The sequence below is a fragment of the Fistularia commersonii genome, chromosome 4 (assembly GCF_037954325.1).
Source record: "Fistularia commersonii isolate RoL2024-O1a breed Wild chromosome 4, RoL_Fcom_v1.0, whole genome shotgun sequence".
NCBI lineage: Eukaryota > Metazoa > Chordata > Actinopteri > Syngnathiformes > Fistulariidae > Fistularia > Fistularia commersonii.
In genome coordinates this window covers 2681886-2702263 of record NC_141287.1, presented here as the reverse complement: position 1 = coordinate 2702263, position 20378 = coordinate 2681886, and the positions used below count along the sequence as shown (strand labels likewise).

Genomic DNA, 20378 nt, shown 5'->3' with positions numbered 1-20378 from the left:
GTCCAGCCCTCCCTGGCTACCCAGAGCCTTTCTCAACTCCTCCCTGAAAACATACAACACTCCTCCCTTTTCAGCTTCCACCACTTTGTCCTCTGCCTTTGTCTCTTGATCTTCCTAATCATCCTACAAACCGCCATCTTATGGTGTCTGGCTACACTCTTAACCTACAACTACTTTGCAGTCCCAGATCTCTTTCAGGTTACCTCGTCTATACAAGATGTAGTCTACCTGCGTGCTCCTACTTCCGCTCATATAAGTTAATCTATGTTCCTGTCTTTTCTGGGAAAAAAGTGTTCACTACAGCCCTTTCCATCTTTTTTTGCAAAATCTACCACCATCTGTCCCTCTGCGTTCCTATCCTGTACAGTACACCCTCGCTATAAAGCGGTTCACCTTTGCGGCTTCATTGTTTTGCAGATTTTTTAGTCCGTTTTTTGAAATGCCTTTTCTTTACAGTGCAGTATGTTGAGCTCTGCATTCTAATTGGCTAAAGGACGGTAGACCAGTGTCAAAAATCTCTGTACAGCTTGTCAAATTTACGTTTGCAAATTTTATCCATGACAAAACCCACAGTGTCGACGAAACATTCTGCATCAGCCAAGGCACCTGACAAGGCGGCCAAAGGGAAGAGGAGGACGTTAACTATCACAGAAAAAGTTAAACTTCTGGAATGAAGGTAGAAACTATGCGTCTGTAGGGCGCCATTATAGAATAAATGAATCTTCGGTTTGTTACATAAAGAAGGAGGAAAACAACATAAGGACGACAGCAGCAATAAGTTTTAACAAGGATGCAAAAAAGTTGTGACTTTCCGCAACAAGACCATCGTAAGGATGGAGTTTGCTTTAGCTTTGTGGATTAATGACTGCAGGAAAAAGAACATCACGCTGGATACCAACGTTATCCGCACAAAAGCTAAAAAACTTTACGAAACCTTTGCTGAAAGCGATGACATTCATGACAGCGAAGAGGAGGAGCTTCACGGATTTCGCCTATTGCAGGTTATTTCTAGAACGTAACCTCCGCAATATTCCAAATTTGCCCATCACTTCTTCATCCCCTCTATTGACTGCACCAACATGCCCATTGAGGTCTGCACCAATTACCACTCTCTCATCTCTGGGGATATTCTGCATCACTTCATCTAGCTCATTCAAGAACTTCTCCTTTTCCTCAGACTCACATCCAAACTGCAGGACATAGCCACGAACACAGTGGTTCTTAACCTTGTTGGAGGTACCGAACCCCACCTGTTTTACATGCGCATTCACCGAACCCTTCTTTATTGGATGGAGGATCGGTTCGTTGATGGGTACAAAGAACAGGCAGAGTAGCCTTTTCATGGAATCTGGCTCCCTTCACCTTGAATCCAGCAAGCGCTATGTTCTTGTAGTCCCCATCTCCATGCAGCTGAAGGAAGCCTTCCCTTAGTTTTTCCGGTGCCGGACTAGAATTGCACATCTTGTCTTTGCAAATCATGCGGTTAGGACATCGATTCCAATCGCGTTCCGTCATACATGTGAATCCGTATTGTACGTATTCTTCCGACCGCTTTCTTTTTTTGCCCGACATAATTAGTATGAAGGGATTAAAATATTAAGAAAGAAATCGCATGACGTACCATCACGACAGCCACAAGTTACAACAACTGAGCGCGCCAAAATCCCCGCAGCCCGGATAGGCCGAGCTATGTAGCGTGATCACCTGCTGCCGGTGATGTCATCACCAATGTGTGTCTTGACCTCCGCCGAACCCCTGGGGTTCGATCGAACCCAGGTTAAGAACCACTGCACTAACAACATTGAGCATCACACCTTCAATTTCCAGTTTCAGACACATAAGTCTATCTGACATTCTTTTCACCTCCTGAACAAACTCCTCCTTCAAGATAACTCCTACTCCACTTCTCTTCTTGTCAGTACCATGATAGTCCAACTTAAAGCTACTCCTAAGCTTCTAGCCTTACTTCCTAAGTTTTATGCCGGATGCCCTTCCTGACACAACCCTCTGCATTTTTTGGGCTTTGGACTAAAGGAGACATCAGCCCATGATGCCCTGAGGCTGCATTATGGTTAGTTTAGAGATAATTCTAAAAAAAAAAAAGAGATACCCCCATCCTGCACTATTCCCATCATATCAGACTAGGGGCGTCAAATAGCCTAAAATCACTGTATTTTTAGATGTGCTTTTTGATTATCAAGGTTCGCTTGTTTTGCTGTAGCAGCAAACAAACATTTTTGAGCCATCAACACTAATTATAGAATTTTATTACAATTAAGAGAAAAAAAACTGAAAAAGCCTGTTTTTATTATTTTATGTTTGAAAGAATTATAGCAACTTGTAAGAAACTGAATACGAGAATTTAGCGTACCTTTTTTTAATACATCAGATAGTGTCTCCATTACCATGTAAAATACCAGACAAGTTATGCAAACCTGTTTTCTTTCATAATGTCCTTCCTTCCTCTGAGACGTCTACGTGACACTTGTCTGGTTACCCCACCCTGCCCTTCTTTTTCTTTTCTCTTTCTCACACACACACACACTCACACACACTTAAAAACACAGAACTATAGTACTTAACTACTCAGAGCTTAGGGATGATGAACCAGCTCAACAGCCACTGTTTGATGCTAATGCTGCCTATTTCTGCACATCTGCGTGAGAAGAGAAATCTCTGTTTGGATCAGCTGGAACTAAAGTTTTCAAATCAAGATAATATTCCCCTATGCATTGTTGACATGCTTTTTACTCTCTGCATCTGGCATTCCTATTGACTTGGTTGACTAGGTTTTTCCTTTTTCGTCATCTACGTTGAGCGTATACCTTATCCACGATACTTTTTAGAGGTATAACGTCTCGGTTTTGCATGGTCCAGCTCAGTGCGCGGTCAACGATAAATAAAATTAGGGCTCAGTGATGTTATAACAGTTTTCCTTAGATAAAAGCAACACCGCTTTGTCACTAATGTCACATCCTTAAATAAAGTGTAGAGATTGTCATTAAACATTAAAACTAATAATCCAGTTCAAATGTTTGAGTCTTTCTGGTTTCCCTCACGTTGAAACAATTTTTTCCTTTCCCGAAATGCAACATGGCCAAACCCTGAAATTGATACAGATTTTCAAAATAAAGATGTTTTCTTGAACGTTAAAAATACAATATCAGATATATATGGCAGGATACGTATGGACACTTTAGTGGACACACTGGATGTGAAAGCTAAGTGGGAACTGGAATCTAATGCCGTGATTGCTGATGGAAAATGTTCTTGGTTGCCCTGGCAACAATGTTTAAGCAGCTCAACATGGAGGGAGTTCAGCTGGAAGTTAAGAATAAGGTATTTTAAAACTCCCTTGATTATAGCTTCTTATGATAATAACTGTTCTCCCCTGTGTTGGAGGGGCTGTGGCATTTCGGGGGACTTTTCCCACATTTTTTGGGACGGCCCTAAACTGATGAAATTCTGGGAAGAGGTAAAAAAAAAAAACAAATAAGTGAGATTTTAAAATTAAACAGACCAATTGATCCACAGCAATTTATTATGGGTGCAGCATCAACAAGCGATTTTAGGAAAAAACAGGTGTTTTTGCTTAGAGTTCTTCTATTAATTGCACATAAAATGATCGCAGTAAACTGGCTCAAACCCCAAAAACCTACCCTGGACCAGCGGCGTCAGAGGCTTAAGGATGGAAACTGCATGGAACGCATAACAGCAAACTTACGACTTCAGACAGACCTATATCTTGACAAATGGGCACCCATTAAAAAATATTTGGAGAGTTGAAGATATTATGTCTATTTGACTGAGTTAGATGTTTTTTTTTTTTTTTTTTTGCTTGCTAGTGAGGAAATAAGTGACCTATAAAGAATATTGTATAATGTGTATCTTGTTATGAGGTTTTGTAAGAATGTGTGTGACTCTGTTAAGGAACCAGTTCTAATGAATGTTCAAGAAAAAAAATAAAAATGTTTTCTATATTCTCAAGATATATGCATCAACCCATTATGTGTCTAACAAGGAGGGTTTTTAAAGATGATAAGACACATGTTGTGTAAACCAACAGGGACAAGAGAAATTTAAGGATACAGTTGTTATCTCCTTTCTGTTAACTTTTTATTTTGTTTAGTGATGAAAAGACACTTTAAATCACTCTAACTTTGTGAATGAACGCTTGCTTTTATTTCAATCCCATTACTAACAGCTCTGCTTAAAGTGGCCTCTGCCTTTATGTGTTTATTTTTGCATTAGCAAGAATAAAAAGACAAGGAAAGTTACAGCAAAATTGTATAGTGTGGACTGGTTGCATGGCTTTTAAATTATATTGTTTGGATATGTTGAAGAAGTACAGTTTTAGTCATTCCAATTGTCTGTTTATTTTATTTATTTTTTTGCCATCAGATTACAATTTAAACTCCCTGTTCGACGTTCACGACGTTCTTTCTTAAGCCACAAGTGTTTGTTGGTGGCAATTGGAACATTCCGATACAAAATTTGCATCCAAGCCTTTTTTTTTAATAGAATTACACCTTTTTATGTAACCTTACAATAAATGGCTTTTTAAACTACATAAAATGTATTAATTACAGCTTATTATTTTCAGATTATTGCACAAAACATTTAAACAAGTGAATAATTAACATTGAGATCTTTGCCCATGCACATTTGATTCTTATTTTAACTACAGAATCATTGCCATACATTAGAAATTATCAAAATCTCTACTGGAAGCACCACAAAGATGAAAAGATGTAACTAAAATACTTAAACGGTACAGCATCTGCATCCTAGGGAAAGAGACATTTTTAATTGCGTATTGCATAATGCATATTTTTGTTATTGCTAATGTCATTCTGTTTATGTTGTCGTTTTGGTTGTTTATTTTCACCATTTCACCCTTACTGTCTTTTTTTTTCTCCTTTCTGTTGTCCATTCTTGTCTTAGTTCTCTCTGCTGTCTATTTGACATGGATGTCTTTTGCTAGTTTCTGATTATCTTCTCTCTATTTATATTCATATTTATTGACACTATACAGCGGAGTAAAAAAGAATTTAGTCAGCAACCAATTGTGCAAGTTCTCCCACGTAAAAAGACGATAGAGGCTTGTAATTTTCATCACAGGAACACTTCAACAATCCTGAAAATCACATTGTCTGATTTTTGAAGAATTTATTTGCAAATGATGTTGAAAAATAAGTATTTGGTTAAGAACAAAAGTTCACCTCAATACGCTCTTATATACCTTTTGTTGTTGATGTAGGTCAAAAGAGCAGTGATGTTTTGGGTCTGTCACCGGGCAACCCGGATTTTCAACCCCCAAAGATTTTCTTTGGGGGTTGAGATCTGGAGACCGGCTAGGCCTCCTTAGGACCTTGAAATGCTTCTTACAAAGCCACTCCTGCGTAGCCCAGGTTGTTTGGGATCATTGTCATGCTGAAAGACCCAACCACGCTACATTTTCAATGCCCTTGCCGATGGAAGGAGGTTTTCAGTCAAAATCTCACGATACATTGGCCCGTTCATTCTTTCCTTTACACGAATCAGTCGTCCTGGTCCCTTTGCAGAAAAAGAGCCCCAAAGCGTGATGTTTCCACCGCCATGCTTCACAGTCGGTATGATGTTATTTGGATACAACTCGGCATTCTTTTTACCCAAAAAGTTCTATTTTGGTTTCATCTGACCATAGGACATTCTCCCAGTACTCTTCTGGATCATCCAAATGCTCTCTGGCAAACTACAGATGGGCCTGGACATGTACTGTCTTAAGCAGGAGGACACGTCTGGCACTGCAGGATTTGAGTCCCAGGATTCAGTGTGTTACTGATGGTAGCCCTCGTTACTTTGGCCCCAGCTCTCTGAAGGTCCTTCACTAGGTCCCCTAGTGTGTTTCTGGGATTTTTGCTCACCGCTTTTGTGATCATTTTGACGCCACAGGGTGAGATCTTGCATGGAGCCCCAGATCGAGAAGACTATCAGTGGTCTAGTATGTCGTCAGATTTTCTAAGAATTGCTCCCACTGTTGGTTTCTTCACACCAAGCTGCTTGGCTATTGCAGATTCAGTCTTCCCAGCCGGTGCAGGTCTACAGTTTTGTTTCTGGTGTCCTTCGACAGCTCTTTGGTCTTGGCCAAAGTGGAGTTTGGAGTGTGACTGTTTGAGGTTGTGGACAGGTGTCTTTTATTCTGATAACCAGTTAAAATAGGTGCTGTTAATACAGTGAACATATGGAGGACTAAGGCGCCTCTTACAAAAGATGTTACAGGTCTGTGAGAGCCAGAAATCTTGCTTTTTTTTTTTTTGTAGGTGACCAAAGACTTATTTTCCACCATAATTTGCAAATAAATTCTTTAAAAATCAGACAATGTGATTTTCTTACAAAGTTCACCTCTTGGGGGAAAAAAACAAAACAAAACAAAAAACAGTATTTTGCTACAGGTCCACTTACTCAAGCAAATGCTGAAATGGAAAAATTGAAAGATAAAATACTATTTCGAAATGTGCACCTGTGGAATTCAGAATGGGTTTTGGTTTTTCGTCCACTACCATTTTCCAGATATTGTAGCGTTTAAGTCAGGGAAAACACCTGGTTGACTGTAAAATGTCCATTTAATAAGCGATAGCTGTTGTTGGCCAGCGCCACGCCGCACAAGCAATACTACTAACTGTTCCCTCTCAATTCTAGGTTAAAAAAAAAAAAAAACAGAGTTCCTTGCACCTCAAACCAGACCCACAAAATTTCCAGCAACCCCAAAATCTCACAGAAAAAAAAAGCATCAACATAAACTCCAACATTTATGACTCGCTACAATATTGCCAGACTGTGTCTTGATTGTGACAACTTTACTTGAATGGCTGCAAACTGCATTTGTGTGGATTTGTGACCTTGTGACTGCAATGCTCTGGGTGAACAATTAGAGGGGTGAGTGTATGTGGGCTGGATTGGTTGCCAGTCAATCAAAGGGCCACATATATAGACAGACAACCGTTCAATCATTAATTTGGAGCAATTTTTCCCAATTAACCTGCTGCATGTTTTTGGACTTTGGGAGGAAAATGAAAAACATGCAAACTACTCAGAGAAAGGTCAGAATTGAACCAAGATCCTTCGTGCAGTGAGGTCGAAGCGCCAACCACTGTGATATATATCTATCTATCTATCTATCTTCTTCTTTTGGCTTTTCCCTTCAGGGGTCGCCACGAACTACCTTCATATCCTCCCTCACTACTTCCATAAATCTTCTCGTTGGTCTTCCTCAAGCTCCAATTCCAGCATCCGTCTACCAATATATTCACTATCCCTCCTCTGTAGATGACCGAACCATCTCAGTCTGGTTTCTCTGACCTTCTCTCCAAAACATCAAACATGTGCTGTTCCTCTGATGGACTCATTCCTGATCCTCTCCATCCTGGTCACTCCTAAAGAGAGCCTCAACATCTTCATCTCTGCAACCTCTAGTTCTGCCTGCTGTCTTTTGGGAACAGTTTCTAGTCCATACATCATCGCTGGTCTCACCACTGTCTTGTACACCCTTCCTTTCCTTCTGGCTGATGTTCTTCTATCTCTTGGTACCCCTGACTCTTTTCTCCACCCATTCCAACCCGCTTGAACCCGTCTCTTCACCTCTTTTCCACACTCTCCATTGCTCTGGACTGTCGACCTCAAATACCTGAAATCCTCCAGCTTCTTGATCTCCACTCCCTGTAGCCTCACCGTTCCACCCGAGTTCCTCTCATTCACACACATATATTCTGTCTTGCTGCGACTAACTTTCATTCCTCTCCTTTCCAGAGCATACCTCCACCTCTCTAGATTTTCCTCTACCTGTTTTCTGCTCTCACTACACATCAGAATGTCATCTGCAAACATCATGGTCCATGGGGATTCCTGTCTAACCTTATCTGTCAGCTTGTCCATCACCACTACAAGCAAGAAGGGGCTCAGAGCTGAATATACATATAGATATAGTTGTGGAAATCACCCAAAAGCTCATTGTTATCTAAATGTGTCCTCCCCTTCCTCCTCTTGCTTCCCCTGTAATCTACCCCACCCTGCAGCCTCCATGAAAAATAATAACAGCGGCTTGATTATTCCTGGAGTAAAAAGGCAGCATGAGAAGATCTCTGAAGCAACAGAATTCCCTGAGGGCAACCTGCTTCTCAAGGTAAATCACTCACTTTCTCTAAAAAATGTTTACAGGTACAATACTTCAGTATGTGAAAAGGTCTCTTGTAAAACAGCTTTCACCAATAAGTATGAATTGACCTCAATAGGGGCCTAAGAATAGCTGTTTTTTTCTTTGTGAAAATCTGCCCTGGTGACAAATTTTACATTTGAAACAATAGAAAAAGATGAAAAGCATTATCCCCTTGAACCGCTATATTCCTAAATCAAGCAGCAACAGGAAGAAAGTGAGAATTACAGTGGAGTAAAAAAGAATTTAGTCAGCCTTCAATTGTGAAAGTTTGCCCACTTAAAAAAATGATAGTCCATAATTTTCATCAGAGGTGCTCCTCAACTATGAGAGACAGAGTACGAAAACAAAATCCAGAAAAATCACGTTGTCTGATTTTTAAAGAAATTATTTGCAAATGATGGTGAAAAAGAAGTATTTGGTCAAGAACAGAAGTTAATTTTGTTCTTATATACCCTTTGGTGACAATGACAGAGATCAAATGTTTTTTGTAAGTCTTCACAAGTTTTTACAAACTATTGCTGGCATTTTCACCCATTCCTCCATGCAGATCTCCACTAGAGCGGTGATGTTTTGGGTCTGTCGCTGGGCAACGCAGATTTTCTATGGGGCTGGGATATGGTGACTTACTAGGCCACTCCAGGACGTTGAAATGTTTTTTACAAAGCCACTCCTTTGTAAACCAGGCGGTGTGTTTGGGGATCATTGTCATGCTGTAAGACCCAGCCACGATACATCTTCAATGCCCTTGCTGATGGAAGGTGGTTTTCACTCCTTTTCATTCTTTCCTTTACATGGATCAGTCGTCCTGGTCCCTTTGCAGAAAAAAAGCCCCAAAGCGTGATGTTTCCACCGCCATGCTTCACAGTCGGTATGATGTTATTTGGATACAACTCGGCATTCTTTTTCCCCAAAAAGTTCTATTTTGGTTTCATCTGACCATAGGACATTCTCCCAGTCCTCTTCTGGATCATCCACATGCTCTCTAGCAAATTTCAGACGGGCCTGGACATGTACTGTCTTAAGCAGGGGGACACGTCTGGCACTGCAGGATATGAGTCCCTGGTAGTGCAGTGTGTTACTGATGGTAGCCCTTGTTACTTTGGCCCCAGTTCTCTGCAGGCCATTCACTAGGTCCCCTAGTGTGCTTCTGAGATTTTTGCTCACCATTCTTGTGATCATTTTGGAGCCCCAGACTATCAGTGGTCTGGTATGTCTTCAGATTTTCTAAGAATTACTCCCACTGTTGGTTTCTTCACACCAAGCTGCTTACCTATTGCAGATTCAGTGCTCCCAGCCTGGTGCAGGTCTACAGTTTGTTTCTGGTGTCCTTTGACAGCTCTTTGGTCTTGGCCATGCTGGAGTTTGGAGTGTGACTGTTTGAGGTTGTGGACAAGTGTCTATTTTCTGATAACCAGTTCAAATAGGTGCCATTAATACAGGTAATGTATGGAGGACTAAGGCGTCTCTTATAAAAGAAGTTACAGGTCTGTGAGAGTCAGAAATCTTGCTTGTTTGTAGGTGACCAAAGACTTGTTTTCCACCATAATTTGCAAATATATTCTTTAAAAATCAGGCGATGTGATTATCTGGATCTTTTTTCTCATTCTGTCTCTCATAGTTGAAGTGTACCTATGATGAAAATTACAGGCCTCGATCATCTTTTTAAGTGGGAGAACTTGCACAATTGGTGGTTGACTAAATACTTTTTTGCCCAACAATACGTCTCCAGTTGGATTTTCCAGCAATCATTCTGGGAATGGCAAAACATAAACTGCTTAGTGGTGATCACAATTGACCACACAACTTTTTGAAGAATTAACAGCCGACCATGAATAGAACTAAATACACATACTTTTTATTAATTTCAACATGTACTGGTTGTTTACTTTTTTACAAAGTTATTGGCCTGCAGAGCCAATGAGTAGAAACTAATTATCACTGTTTTTGATTATGAATTTGTTATATAAGTATTTTCGGATGCACTATATATTTGCCTGTCACGGAGCAGCACCAGTTCTTTTAGCGTTGAAAGTAAAACGAGACATTAAAATGGGCCGAAAAGATCCATCATACATTTTCTGCAGTTTAAAAATGCAATACTTTCTGTGTAGGCTTAACAGGGAAAGTGAACCATCTCTCTAAAATGTACTTTCCTCCATTGACAGTGTCAAAAAATGTGAGTTATTTGATTTCATATGTTTAACTCTATGCTAAGATCTTTATTAAATTTACTCGTGCTTGTGTTTACTGGTGGTGAGTGTTGGATCAACAAATGCTCCAAAGCAGTTGTGACATCACAGATCCCACTCAAGTTTGCATTTCAAACAATTTTCGACTTGAAGGAGGCTGCTAGATGGATGGAAGGATAAATAAATAAACACATAAATGAATAAGAATCATTTCTTGAAGGCTCCCGGGAAGACCTCAAGAGGTTCCCTCAAATGTCATGTTGAGGCAGCCCTAAAAGGCCACATGGGTTTTTTTGTTTTAAAACAAGTTGCACAACTATAATTGTTGTGGTCACCCCTGTGCTGCTGCTGAGGCCACATAATCAGTGTTTTGAAGGATTTGGGCCAGGACTACCGTTATTTCCGGACGATAAGCCGCGACTTTTTTCACGTAAACAGCGATGCGTCTAATGTATGGACTTTTTTGGGTTGGGGACGCTAACGAGCTTCACGCCGCTAAAACGTTTATCCTCGTCACATCGGACCGATGAAAGACCGGGAAATTCTGAGTCCGTTCAACTCCGACACCGAAGAAGACGACTAATGCGAAGGAGGAAGCCCGAGATAGCGATCGGCTAGCCGGTGCGGCTTATATTGAGGTGCGCCTAATAGTCCAGAAATTACGGTAGTTTCAATAACTGACACCCATGTAGGGGTGTTGCCTGTCTAGATGCACTGGAACGGAGGGGCGCTGACTCAGATTTGTTTCTGTTTATCCCACAAGTTCTTAAGTTGGCGACGATTTTGTTTCCTTCTTAGTTCTATTTTCAGACACCTTTGTAGTTGTGAGTTTTCCTTGTGCAGACTCTATTTATTTACTTTATTTGATTTGAGCCGTTCCAACCTGCCCCTTTTCCATAGTGGTCTCTCAGAATGTAACTTTCCACTTTATAATAATAAATAGTTTTATTGATACCAATTAAATCTGGTGTCTGTTGCTTCCCTTTCCCCTCTCTGAACCAGGTTGTAACATAGAGGAAGGCTCGTCCAGGATAACTGTTAAAAGGATCCCGGTAATACATCTGTTTAGATTGTGTGAAGTTCGAGGAAAAAAAAAACTGTAAATCGAGTGCAATTTGTTTCAACTGTGTGCCAATCTTGTTTTACCTTGAGTTGTTTTTAGCCACAGCCACTCTTGACCAGATTTCAAGGTTCAGGAAGGATGATTTGGCCAAAATGGAAGACCACTTCAGCTTATTTAACACTAAATCTTTCCTTAAAATGAAACCTTAGGCACTAGATGTGGGTAAATTGGTGGAGATGGAGGCAGTGTCCAAACAATTTCATTATTGCAAATTACATCTGGTTGGATGTTGCTTCCCTTTACCCCTCTCAGAAATGGGTTACAAGAATAATTCAAGTCAACATAAATTACATGTCTTTACATTTTGCCTGTTTTAAAATACGTTTCATGTATTTTTGAAATATGTAATGGCAGTATCATATGTGTCAAAAACAATAGGACCTATATATACTGCTCGAAAAAATAAAGGGAACACTTGAACAACACAATGTAACTCCAAGTCAATCCCACTTGTGTGAAATCATAGTGTCCACTCAGGAAGCGACACAGATTCATTTTGACTTGTTTTAAGGACATTACATCAAAGTTGGATCAGCCTGGAGTTTGTTTTTACACTTTAATTTGGAGTGTGATTCCTAATCCAGACCTCCATGGGTTGATACAATTGATTTCCATTGATCATTTTGGTGTGATTTTGTCGTCAGCACGTTCAACTGCGTAAAGAGCAAAGTATTTCATAAGAATATTTCATTCATTTAGATCTAGGATGTGTTTTTTAAGTGTTCCCTTTATTTTTTTGAGCAGTGCATAATGGACCTATAAGAGTTTCTTCACTGTTTATGCAGGCACTGAATGGGTTCGTTCTAGTTGTCACATCAGAGGGTCTGGTTTTCTATGCTTCTGCCACGATCAAGGACTATCTGGGCTTTCAGCAGGTGAGACACCCGCCTCCTATTGATAAAACACACATAATTAAAACTTCCAGCAAATAAACTCTATTTAAACCAGCCTTTATGTATGGAAGTAATAGCTGGGACTAATCTTGCGTTGATGGGAGCTTGTATTCCAAAAACATGAAAAAATTCCCTTCAACATGTAATAAAAAGCTGATTACCTTCCCTTCCACCCACAGTCAGACGTTGTTCACCAGAGTGTGTTTGAACTGATCCATACTGACGACAGGGCCATGTTCAGACAACACCTGCAATTCGCCGCAAATCCTCTAGGAACAGGTGGGGCAAGATCGAGTTAAATCTTACGTTAAGTGTCCGTCAGTTCATATCGTTCATTCTTATGTGTTGTTAGATTTACAGGGTTGTGTTGATGCACAGATGTGCAGTCCTGACGCTCCTGAAGAGATTTCCCGAGAAAATTCGTCCTTTCTGGAGAGGAGTTTCGTGTGTCGCTTTCGCAGCCTCCTGGACAACTCTTCCGGCTTTCTGGTTGGCTGGAATATTAAGATAAAAATACCATGTTAGGGTTGCACCCTCCCCTTAGTATTTGGTTGCCTTGCTATTGTAACTGCATGTCTTTTTCCTGATTAATGTCATTTTGTGTCTCCTCCTCAAACCAGGCTCTTAAATTCAAGGGACGACTGAAGTACCTTCATGGCCAAAATGTCTGGAAGGGCAACGGGACACCAAATAAACCTCAGTTGGCTTTATTTGCCATCGCCATGCCTGTCCAGCCTCCTTTAATTGTTGAGATCAGGTCAAAAGTGATCCTTTTTCAAACCAAACACAAGCTGGACTTCACACCGCTGGCTATTGATAACAGGTAATGCAGACTCCTAATCTCTACTAAAGCATCGGCTATTCTCATTCAGCAAAATTCTTTTAAAATAATAGTCATGCTTTTATTGTCTTTGTTTTTTGATCCGCACAAAGTTGATGTTTTTTCCTTCTGTTTGCCTCCAGGGGTAAACTTGCCCTGGGCTATTCAGAGATAGATCTATGTATGAGGGGCTCTGGGTACCAGTTTATCCATGCAGCTGACATGATGTACTGCGCTGATAACCACATCCGGAGTATGTTGGCAATTACGGCGAACATTTTCTATTGCATCCTCCAAGAGAAAGCAAACATTTCGCTCATGTTTCATAAGTTGCTGGGAATTACCTGTCCAGGATTTCACTGTTTCTCAGTATCATTGTGTATTACTTGTTCTGTATTGCAGTGATGAAAACAGGAGAGAGTGGCCTGACAGTGTTCAGGCTACTCTGCAAGTCAGGGGCGTGGCTGTGGGTGAAAGCCAATGCCAAACTGATTTATAAAGGAGGAAGACCTGAATACATTGTGGCATATCAGAGAGCCCTGGCGTAAGTGTCTCTTTTCTTTAGTTGTGGTTGTGTCTTATAGAATGTTAATCAGTTGTATCTCTATTGCTTTCATGTGTAATGCAGGATTTGATAAAGCTTCAGATTCGGTGGTCAGTGCTGTAACATCTGCTTTGTTTGCTTTAGTAAGGCCGAGGGCGAGGAGTACTTACGTCAGAGGAGGCTTCAGCTTCCGTTCAGCCTCACCACAGGTGAGGCCATACTTTACGACACCGGACCCACAGTGGACATCAAGCAAACACAATTTTGCAGCAAAGACAGTGACATGAGCAAAGATGTGGCCCCTGGCTCTTTGCTGGATTCTTTCTTAAAGCAGGACAAAGCTGCCTACACCAAGATGATGGAAACGCAGTTACCCCTGGATGAAGTGTTCATGGACAGCAAGTCTCTTGTCAGTATGCTTAGTCATGTTTGGCAGGACAGTGGAGGTGCAGCCACAGATGTAGACCCTTTTGTAATGAAAGAGGAGACCAGACAGTGTGCGTTGCCTCTCATTGATCGCCCGGAAGGAATGGCTCAAAATGGGGTCTTTAGCGCCACGTTGCAAAATCTCGAGGTTGATGGTGCCGACCTGTTGAAGTGGGAAAACTCCCTCAAGAAATTAAGTAATGAAAGTGAGAAGCAGAGAAGTTCTGAGCTGGATTGCATCCTTGCAAATGATATATTTGACTATATTGATACGGTTTTGTTCAAGGATAGGAAAGAAGACTGCCTGAGCGCTAGTCTGAGCTGCCTTGCAGCTGCTCAGGGGAACCAGCAGAACCACTTCAGTCAGGCTACAACACCCTCACCCATTCAACCATGTGAGCAGGAGCTCTCTCTGACTGATATCCTTGACCGGACATCCTCTCAGATTAATAATCTCTACACTCACCAGCAGGATACAGTGAACCGACAAGTGAATGCTGAAAGGCCGGTAGAATCTCATCAAGCATTTTGCAGCACCCAGAAACTCTCTCACTTCCCAACCTCTCATCACCAGCGGCACTTTCTGGATATTTTCAGCCCATCGCAAGAGCTCACTGTCCCCGGCCATTCTACTCATAATGCCTCAGCTGACTTTCAAAGTGGACAAGTGCTTTCCAACAACGTGGATTCACAGGGGATTCCAAGCCAGATGCAGTGTAGTCAGTTTCATTTGTGCCCTCAAAACAATACGCAAGCACCTGCCGCAGCAGTAAATGAACCGTCGCTACTGAGCTCTGGGATTCCTCGCGATGACTTAAATTCCCAAAACTCACCCACGAGTACACCTTTTTCCTTTCTCAAAGCTTGCCCACAAAAACACATACCTTTTGGAACATCCAGCCACCTGCTTCAGGATCAGTTTGCCATCCAGAATGGACAGGAACCAATGCCAATATACCAGAGCCAAGCTAGAGAATGCCAAACATCCCCACTTGCTAGCTTCTGGTCAAGGAATGTGAACGCACAGCAGCTCACCCAGCAGGGAGGGATGCAATGTGGCCAGGCAGATGGTCTAAACAGCTGCATGTTCACCCAGAAATTTTATTCAAGTCCAGTCCGGGGGACCACCCCAGTACTCTCTGAGGTCTCATGCCAGAGAAGTAGTATGTCTCTGGACCAGAGTCCTCCTCAGGGTTTCTGCTACTTCCAATGTGGACATAGGGAGCCTGTGGTGGGAACATCAGCTGTAACCCAGGAGAACATCATCATCAGCCCTTTGCCTCTCCTGCCCAACATCTCCTCTTCAGAATGGTATGACAAAGGCACACAAAGCTGTTGGGTCATTTCACCAAAGAGAACAAACAATGTATTTGATGATTTTTCCTTCTAGTTTAGTACAAAACCCGATTTATGATAGAAATAGATAGTAGTACACAACTTGTTCAGTTTATTCTCTCAAAAGATTAACCGTAATCTTGTGTTTGTTCAACAGGATGGAAGGATCTCAGATGCAGTCATCTAAGTTTTTCACCCCCTCTGCTCCCGATGCTACCATGTAGCCTTCACAATGTAACATATTGCAGTTAAAGAAATCATTAGACGGAAACATGCAATCCAGTCTGCTGATATATTTACGCTTCTTCATCGACTGCCGCGCTACTGGTGGTGTAGTTATGTCCCTGTGTATCCTACCATCATTCACAGACTTTGTTAAGGTTTTGATTGAGCGCTGAATTGGGTCAATTTTAGTGAAGCTACAACATGAAGTATGAAGCCACAAGTGCATTTACCAAAATTGAGTTGGAACCAGGATGGACGTTTTGCCAATGTTTTTACAAATTAAACCATTACCGCTTGTATTAAGCCAGGGGCATTTATTTACCTTCCATTTAAAACACATGTAAATACTCAAGGAATAAAAATGATTTTTAAGATAATCACTGTGAACCTTTATGATGACCAAGCGTAGTGTCTTTCTGGAAGAACTTAAAATCACCTCAGGCAAACTGTAGAATCAGTAGAGAGAATAAGCGAGATTGAACGCTTCCTACAGGTGCATCTTCAAAGTAGATTCTATTTCAGAAAAAGACAAGAATGGACAAAGTTAATCTTGAAAGTGCTTGACTTTTTATCATTATTGTTAATGTGCCTTTTGCTGTCTGCCATGCACTCACTTGCACTAGCATGCGGTTGCATGCTATTTGAGTTTTTGCGTGTCGAAGACTGTAAGAAATGTGATGAAAAGGCTGTTTTTTAAAGAATCCCTTATTTTTTTCCTACATTTTACTGCAGCTCACCAACATTTCCTCAGTCAAAATTTATCACTTCAAACTTTTCAACTGGTCACATCGACTGTATCTCAAAAAGCAGATGATGAAACTGAACTGTGTTTAATTATTTCAGATTAGCAGGTCGTCTAAAATTCCCTGCTTTGGTTCTGCCACATTTTATTTGACATGAATGTCTCGTTTTAAATATCAATCCTTTCAACAGGAGTTCTCGAAAACATGCTATTGTTAAACTGCTGAGGGAACCATCTGAATTTTAGTTTTCAAATAATACGAGCTTGATATACAGTGTCTATCAGTGTCTATCATAAGTATTCACTCCCTTGGATGTTTTACCCTTTTAGTGCTTTCATAAATCAATCATGGTCAATAAAATTTGGCTTTTTTAACACAAAAATTTGTTGGAAAAAACTCTTTAATATCAAAGTGAAAACAGATTTCTACAAAGTTATGTCAATGAAATAAAAATATATAAAGGAATGTAATTGTTTGCTTAATTAATCACCCTCTTTTTAAGTTAATACATGAAGACAGAAGAACACTCCAAGCAACTCAGGGAAAGGGTGATTGAGATGTACGAATTAGGGCATGGATAAAAAAAAATTTCTAGGGCATTGAACATTGAAATCCATTATCAAGAAATGGAAGGAATAAGGCACTTGTGTAAATCTGCTTAGATCAGGCCGCCTTCGTGACCATGCAAGTAGGAAACTAGTGAGAGAAGCAACCAATTGACCCCCTGTTTTGTTTAAAATATCATATCAGCATCCTTGACATATACAAACTGTAACATAGAAAAAAAGCACATGTAAAAAAATGTTATTATCTCTTACCTTTACTTATAAATGAAGTCCATGCGCCGCTCTTTCTGAAGAAAAGCATCGATATTATGCTTGTAGAAGTCTACCTTATCTTTCTTCGGTTTTAAAAATCTCTTTGGCTCAATGGAAATCACTGCCAGTGAAGACGGTCGTCCTTGATCGTTCCTGTTCCGACCGTACGTTTTGAGTCTTTTCGGTGCTCAGAATGAGCGCTGCACCGATGTTGTCGTACCACCGGCCGGGGGCAACTTTGCCGCCTCAGGAACAGTTTGAATGAGATCCTTCTGGGCCAAAAAGAGGAGATTTACATTCATCCCTCACCGTTTGTGAGCTATACAGACCCATGAGATCGGCAAAGAATAACTGGATGGTTGCACTTGACCTGTTTACTGTAGCTTGCTATTGCTAATTCCAAGACCCCTGAAGGAGTTACAAGCTTCAGGTGCAGAGATGGGAGAGACTGGGCAAATAGAAACTGCTGCCTGGGTTCTTCACCGGTCAAAGCTTTAGGGGAGAGCGGCAATGGGAAGGCCACTGTTGAAGAAAAGTCATTTAGATCTCGACTAGAGTTTGCCAAAAAAGCACGTGGAAGACTCCATGGTCAAGTGGAAGACGATTCTTTGGTCTGATGAGACCAAAATCGAGCTTTTTGGCTATCAGACAAGACGTCATGTTTGGCGGAAACCAAACACTGCACATCACCAAAAACACACCATCACGGTGGCATCATGCAGTGCCGATGCTTCTCAGCGGCCGGACCTGGAAGGCTTGTAAAGATAGAGGACAGAATGAATACTGCAAAATACACTGAAATCCTGGGGGACAATCTTATTCGGCCTGCAAGAGAACTACAACTTGGGAGAATCTTTATTTTCCGGCAAGACAATGATCCGAAGCGTACTGCAAAAGCTTCGCAGGAATGGTTAAAAAAGAAGCAGGTAAATGTTCTGGAGTGGCCGAGTCAAAGCCCAGACCTCAATCCTAAAGAGAATTTGTGGACGTAAAAAGGGCTGTTCTTCCCCGATACCCACGCAACCTGACAGTGCTTGAGCGGTTTTGCAAGGAAAAATGGAGCAAAATTGCTTTGGGCAGATTTACAACAAATATTTACCACACAGACTCACTGCTGTGATTGCATGCAAAGGTGCATCTACAAAATACTGACTGGAAGGGGGTGATTAATTATGCAAACAATTATATTTCTTTGTATATTTTTATTCCATTGACATTACTTTGTAGAAATTTGTTTTCACTTTGACATTAAAGAGTTTTTTCCAATCATTTTTTGTGTTAAAAAAGCCAAATTTTATTGACCATGATTGATTTATGAAAGCACTAAAAGGGTAAAACATCCAAGGGGGTGAATACTTATGATAGACACTGTATGTATCGCGCAGAGAAGGATGCGGTTCTGTTTCATGTAATTGTGCACAATTTATAATCCTTCATGCTGATACCAGTAATTTACCGGATCCGGTTTGGTACATTTTGTGAATCTGAGAAAAAAAAGTTCACGTTAGAGGGTGAATTACGCCTCCCCCACGTCATTATTTCCTTTTTTGTTCATGCTTCATATATTTATTCACGTTATTCAACCCCCCAAAATTGGGTGTTCTCTATTAGAAAATGATACCATTTAACATTCAAGAGTAAATTTAATTTTGTCTTACTCTTCAAACAAAACGTTCTACGAGTGTGGTCCAGTCCACTATGTTGTAGAAAAATGTCTTCTGTGTTCACAAGAAGAGTTTAGATCAGTGTGACTTTCATTTCTTCTTTCTTTTATGGGTGAACTTCATTACATTTTTACCGTTGCTCACAGTCGGTCTGGTGTTGCTGCCGCAGTGTGAACCCAACCTTTACACATCCCTACCTAAGAAAAGCCTTCAAATACTTTTGTCAAATAGAGTCCAGCTAACTGAACACAGTGAGCCATGTTTTGAGATTTTTTTTCTCGTGCCTTTTGCAGTATAAATTAAACTTCCTGTTTATATGGAGCATATTCAGATATTACTGCTTTTTTTAAAGTATCTTTAACTTGGACATTCACTACGAGTCATGTCAAAGACATTGTATAAAGTAAGGTATTTTCCACAAGTGCCATACACCTAAAAAAAAAAAAAAAAAAAAAAAATCAAAACCTTTTAATGCTTTAGTGCAATGCTTTGCATTCATTGATCGAAGTGCAAAGAAAACTCAATATATTGACCAAGTACTCATCTCTTAAGCGCTTTTATATTTTAGTATTTGTTACGGTTCTGCTCCTGCGAGCATGCCTGGTTCTACATTTATTTGATTTAGAACCTTTTTAGTAACCAAATTACAAAAACAAAAGTCGACTAAATACGTTGCGCATTAAAACGGCATCTTTGATAGTTTGGAGTTTTATCCCATCTTGGTGTGTTCTAGTTTTGGGCTGGTTTTCTGCATCTGGGCCTGGAGTACTCGCCATCATTGACGGACCAATGGATTCTGAACTGTAAAGGAAAATTTTAAGACATTTGTCTTTGAGCTGAATCTCAAGAGATGGTGGGTCACGCACCAAGACAACAATCCTGAACACACAAGTCGTACTTCCAGAGAATGGTCAAAACATACGGTAACACATCACCAAAGGCCAAGTTAAAGTCAGACTTTAATCCTATTGTAATGTGGATTAAATTCCTGACTTGATGTGCAGTTACCACAAATGTTTATTTGCATTTATTGCTGGACAAGGGCACAAAGTGGACCCTGCACTCAGGGCAGGGTCCTACTTTCCTTGTGCTGCAGATGTTATTGGATCATTTTTCAAATAAACTTGTGAACAAATAATTTGTGTCTTGGTTGTTAAATTAGGTTTCTTTATCTACTTCTAGGACTTGTGTGAAAATCAGACAATGCTTAATGTCACATTGATGCAGAAATAAGGGAAAGGGCTCACAAACTTTCAAGCACCACTGCAATTTGAATCATTGCTACTCAAATACATTAACAGAGTGCACTAACACAGTCTTATGTTGAAATATTGAGCTCTGAAATAAAATGAATTCATTCTTTCAACCCCTCTGTGAGCTGCCACCTTACCGTGGTGGAGGGGT

The 20378-nt window shown here is 40.6% G+C and overlaps 1 protein-coding gene across 1 annotated transcript in view; it reads left to right on the top strand.

Moving 5' to 3' along the window:
• LOC147234386 (aryl hydrocarbon receptor-like) overlaps positions 1–20109 on the top strand; it is a 34818-nt gene extending 14709 nt beyond the window's left edge. Inside the window, exons 3-11 of the mRNA XM_086144705.1 lie at positions 8055–8161; positions 12292–12381; positions 12579–12678; positions 12752–12888; positions 13020–13222; positions 13363–13472; positions 13622–13763; positions 13908–15500; positions 15682–20109. Of these exons, the coding sequence (XP_086000831.1) occupies positions 8055–8161; positions 12292–12381; positions 12579–12678; positions 12752–12888; positions 13020–13222; positions 13363–13472; positions 13622–13763; positions 13908–15500; positions 15682–15748 (2549 nt within the window). The 3' untranslated portion in view covers positions 15749–20109. The remainder of the gene's footprint in view (positions 1–8054; positions 8162–12291; positions 12382–12578; positions 12679–12751; positions 12889–13019; positions 13223–13362; positions 13473–13621; positions 13764–13907; positions 15501–15681) is intronic.
• The last annotated feature ends 269 nt before the right edge of the window (positions 20110–20378 follow it).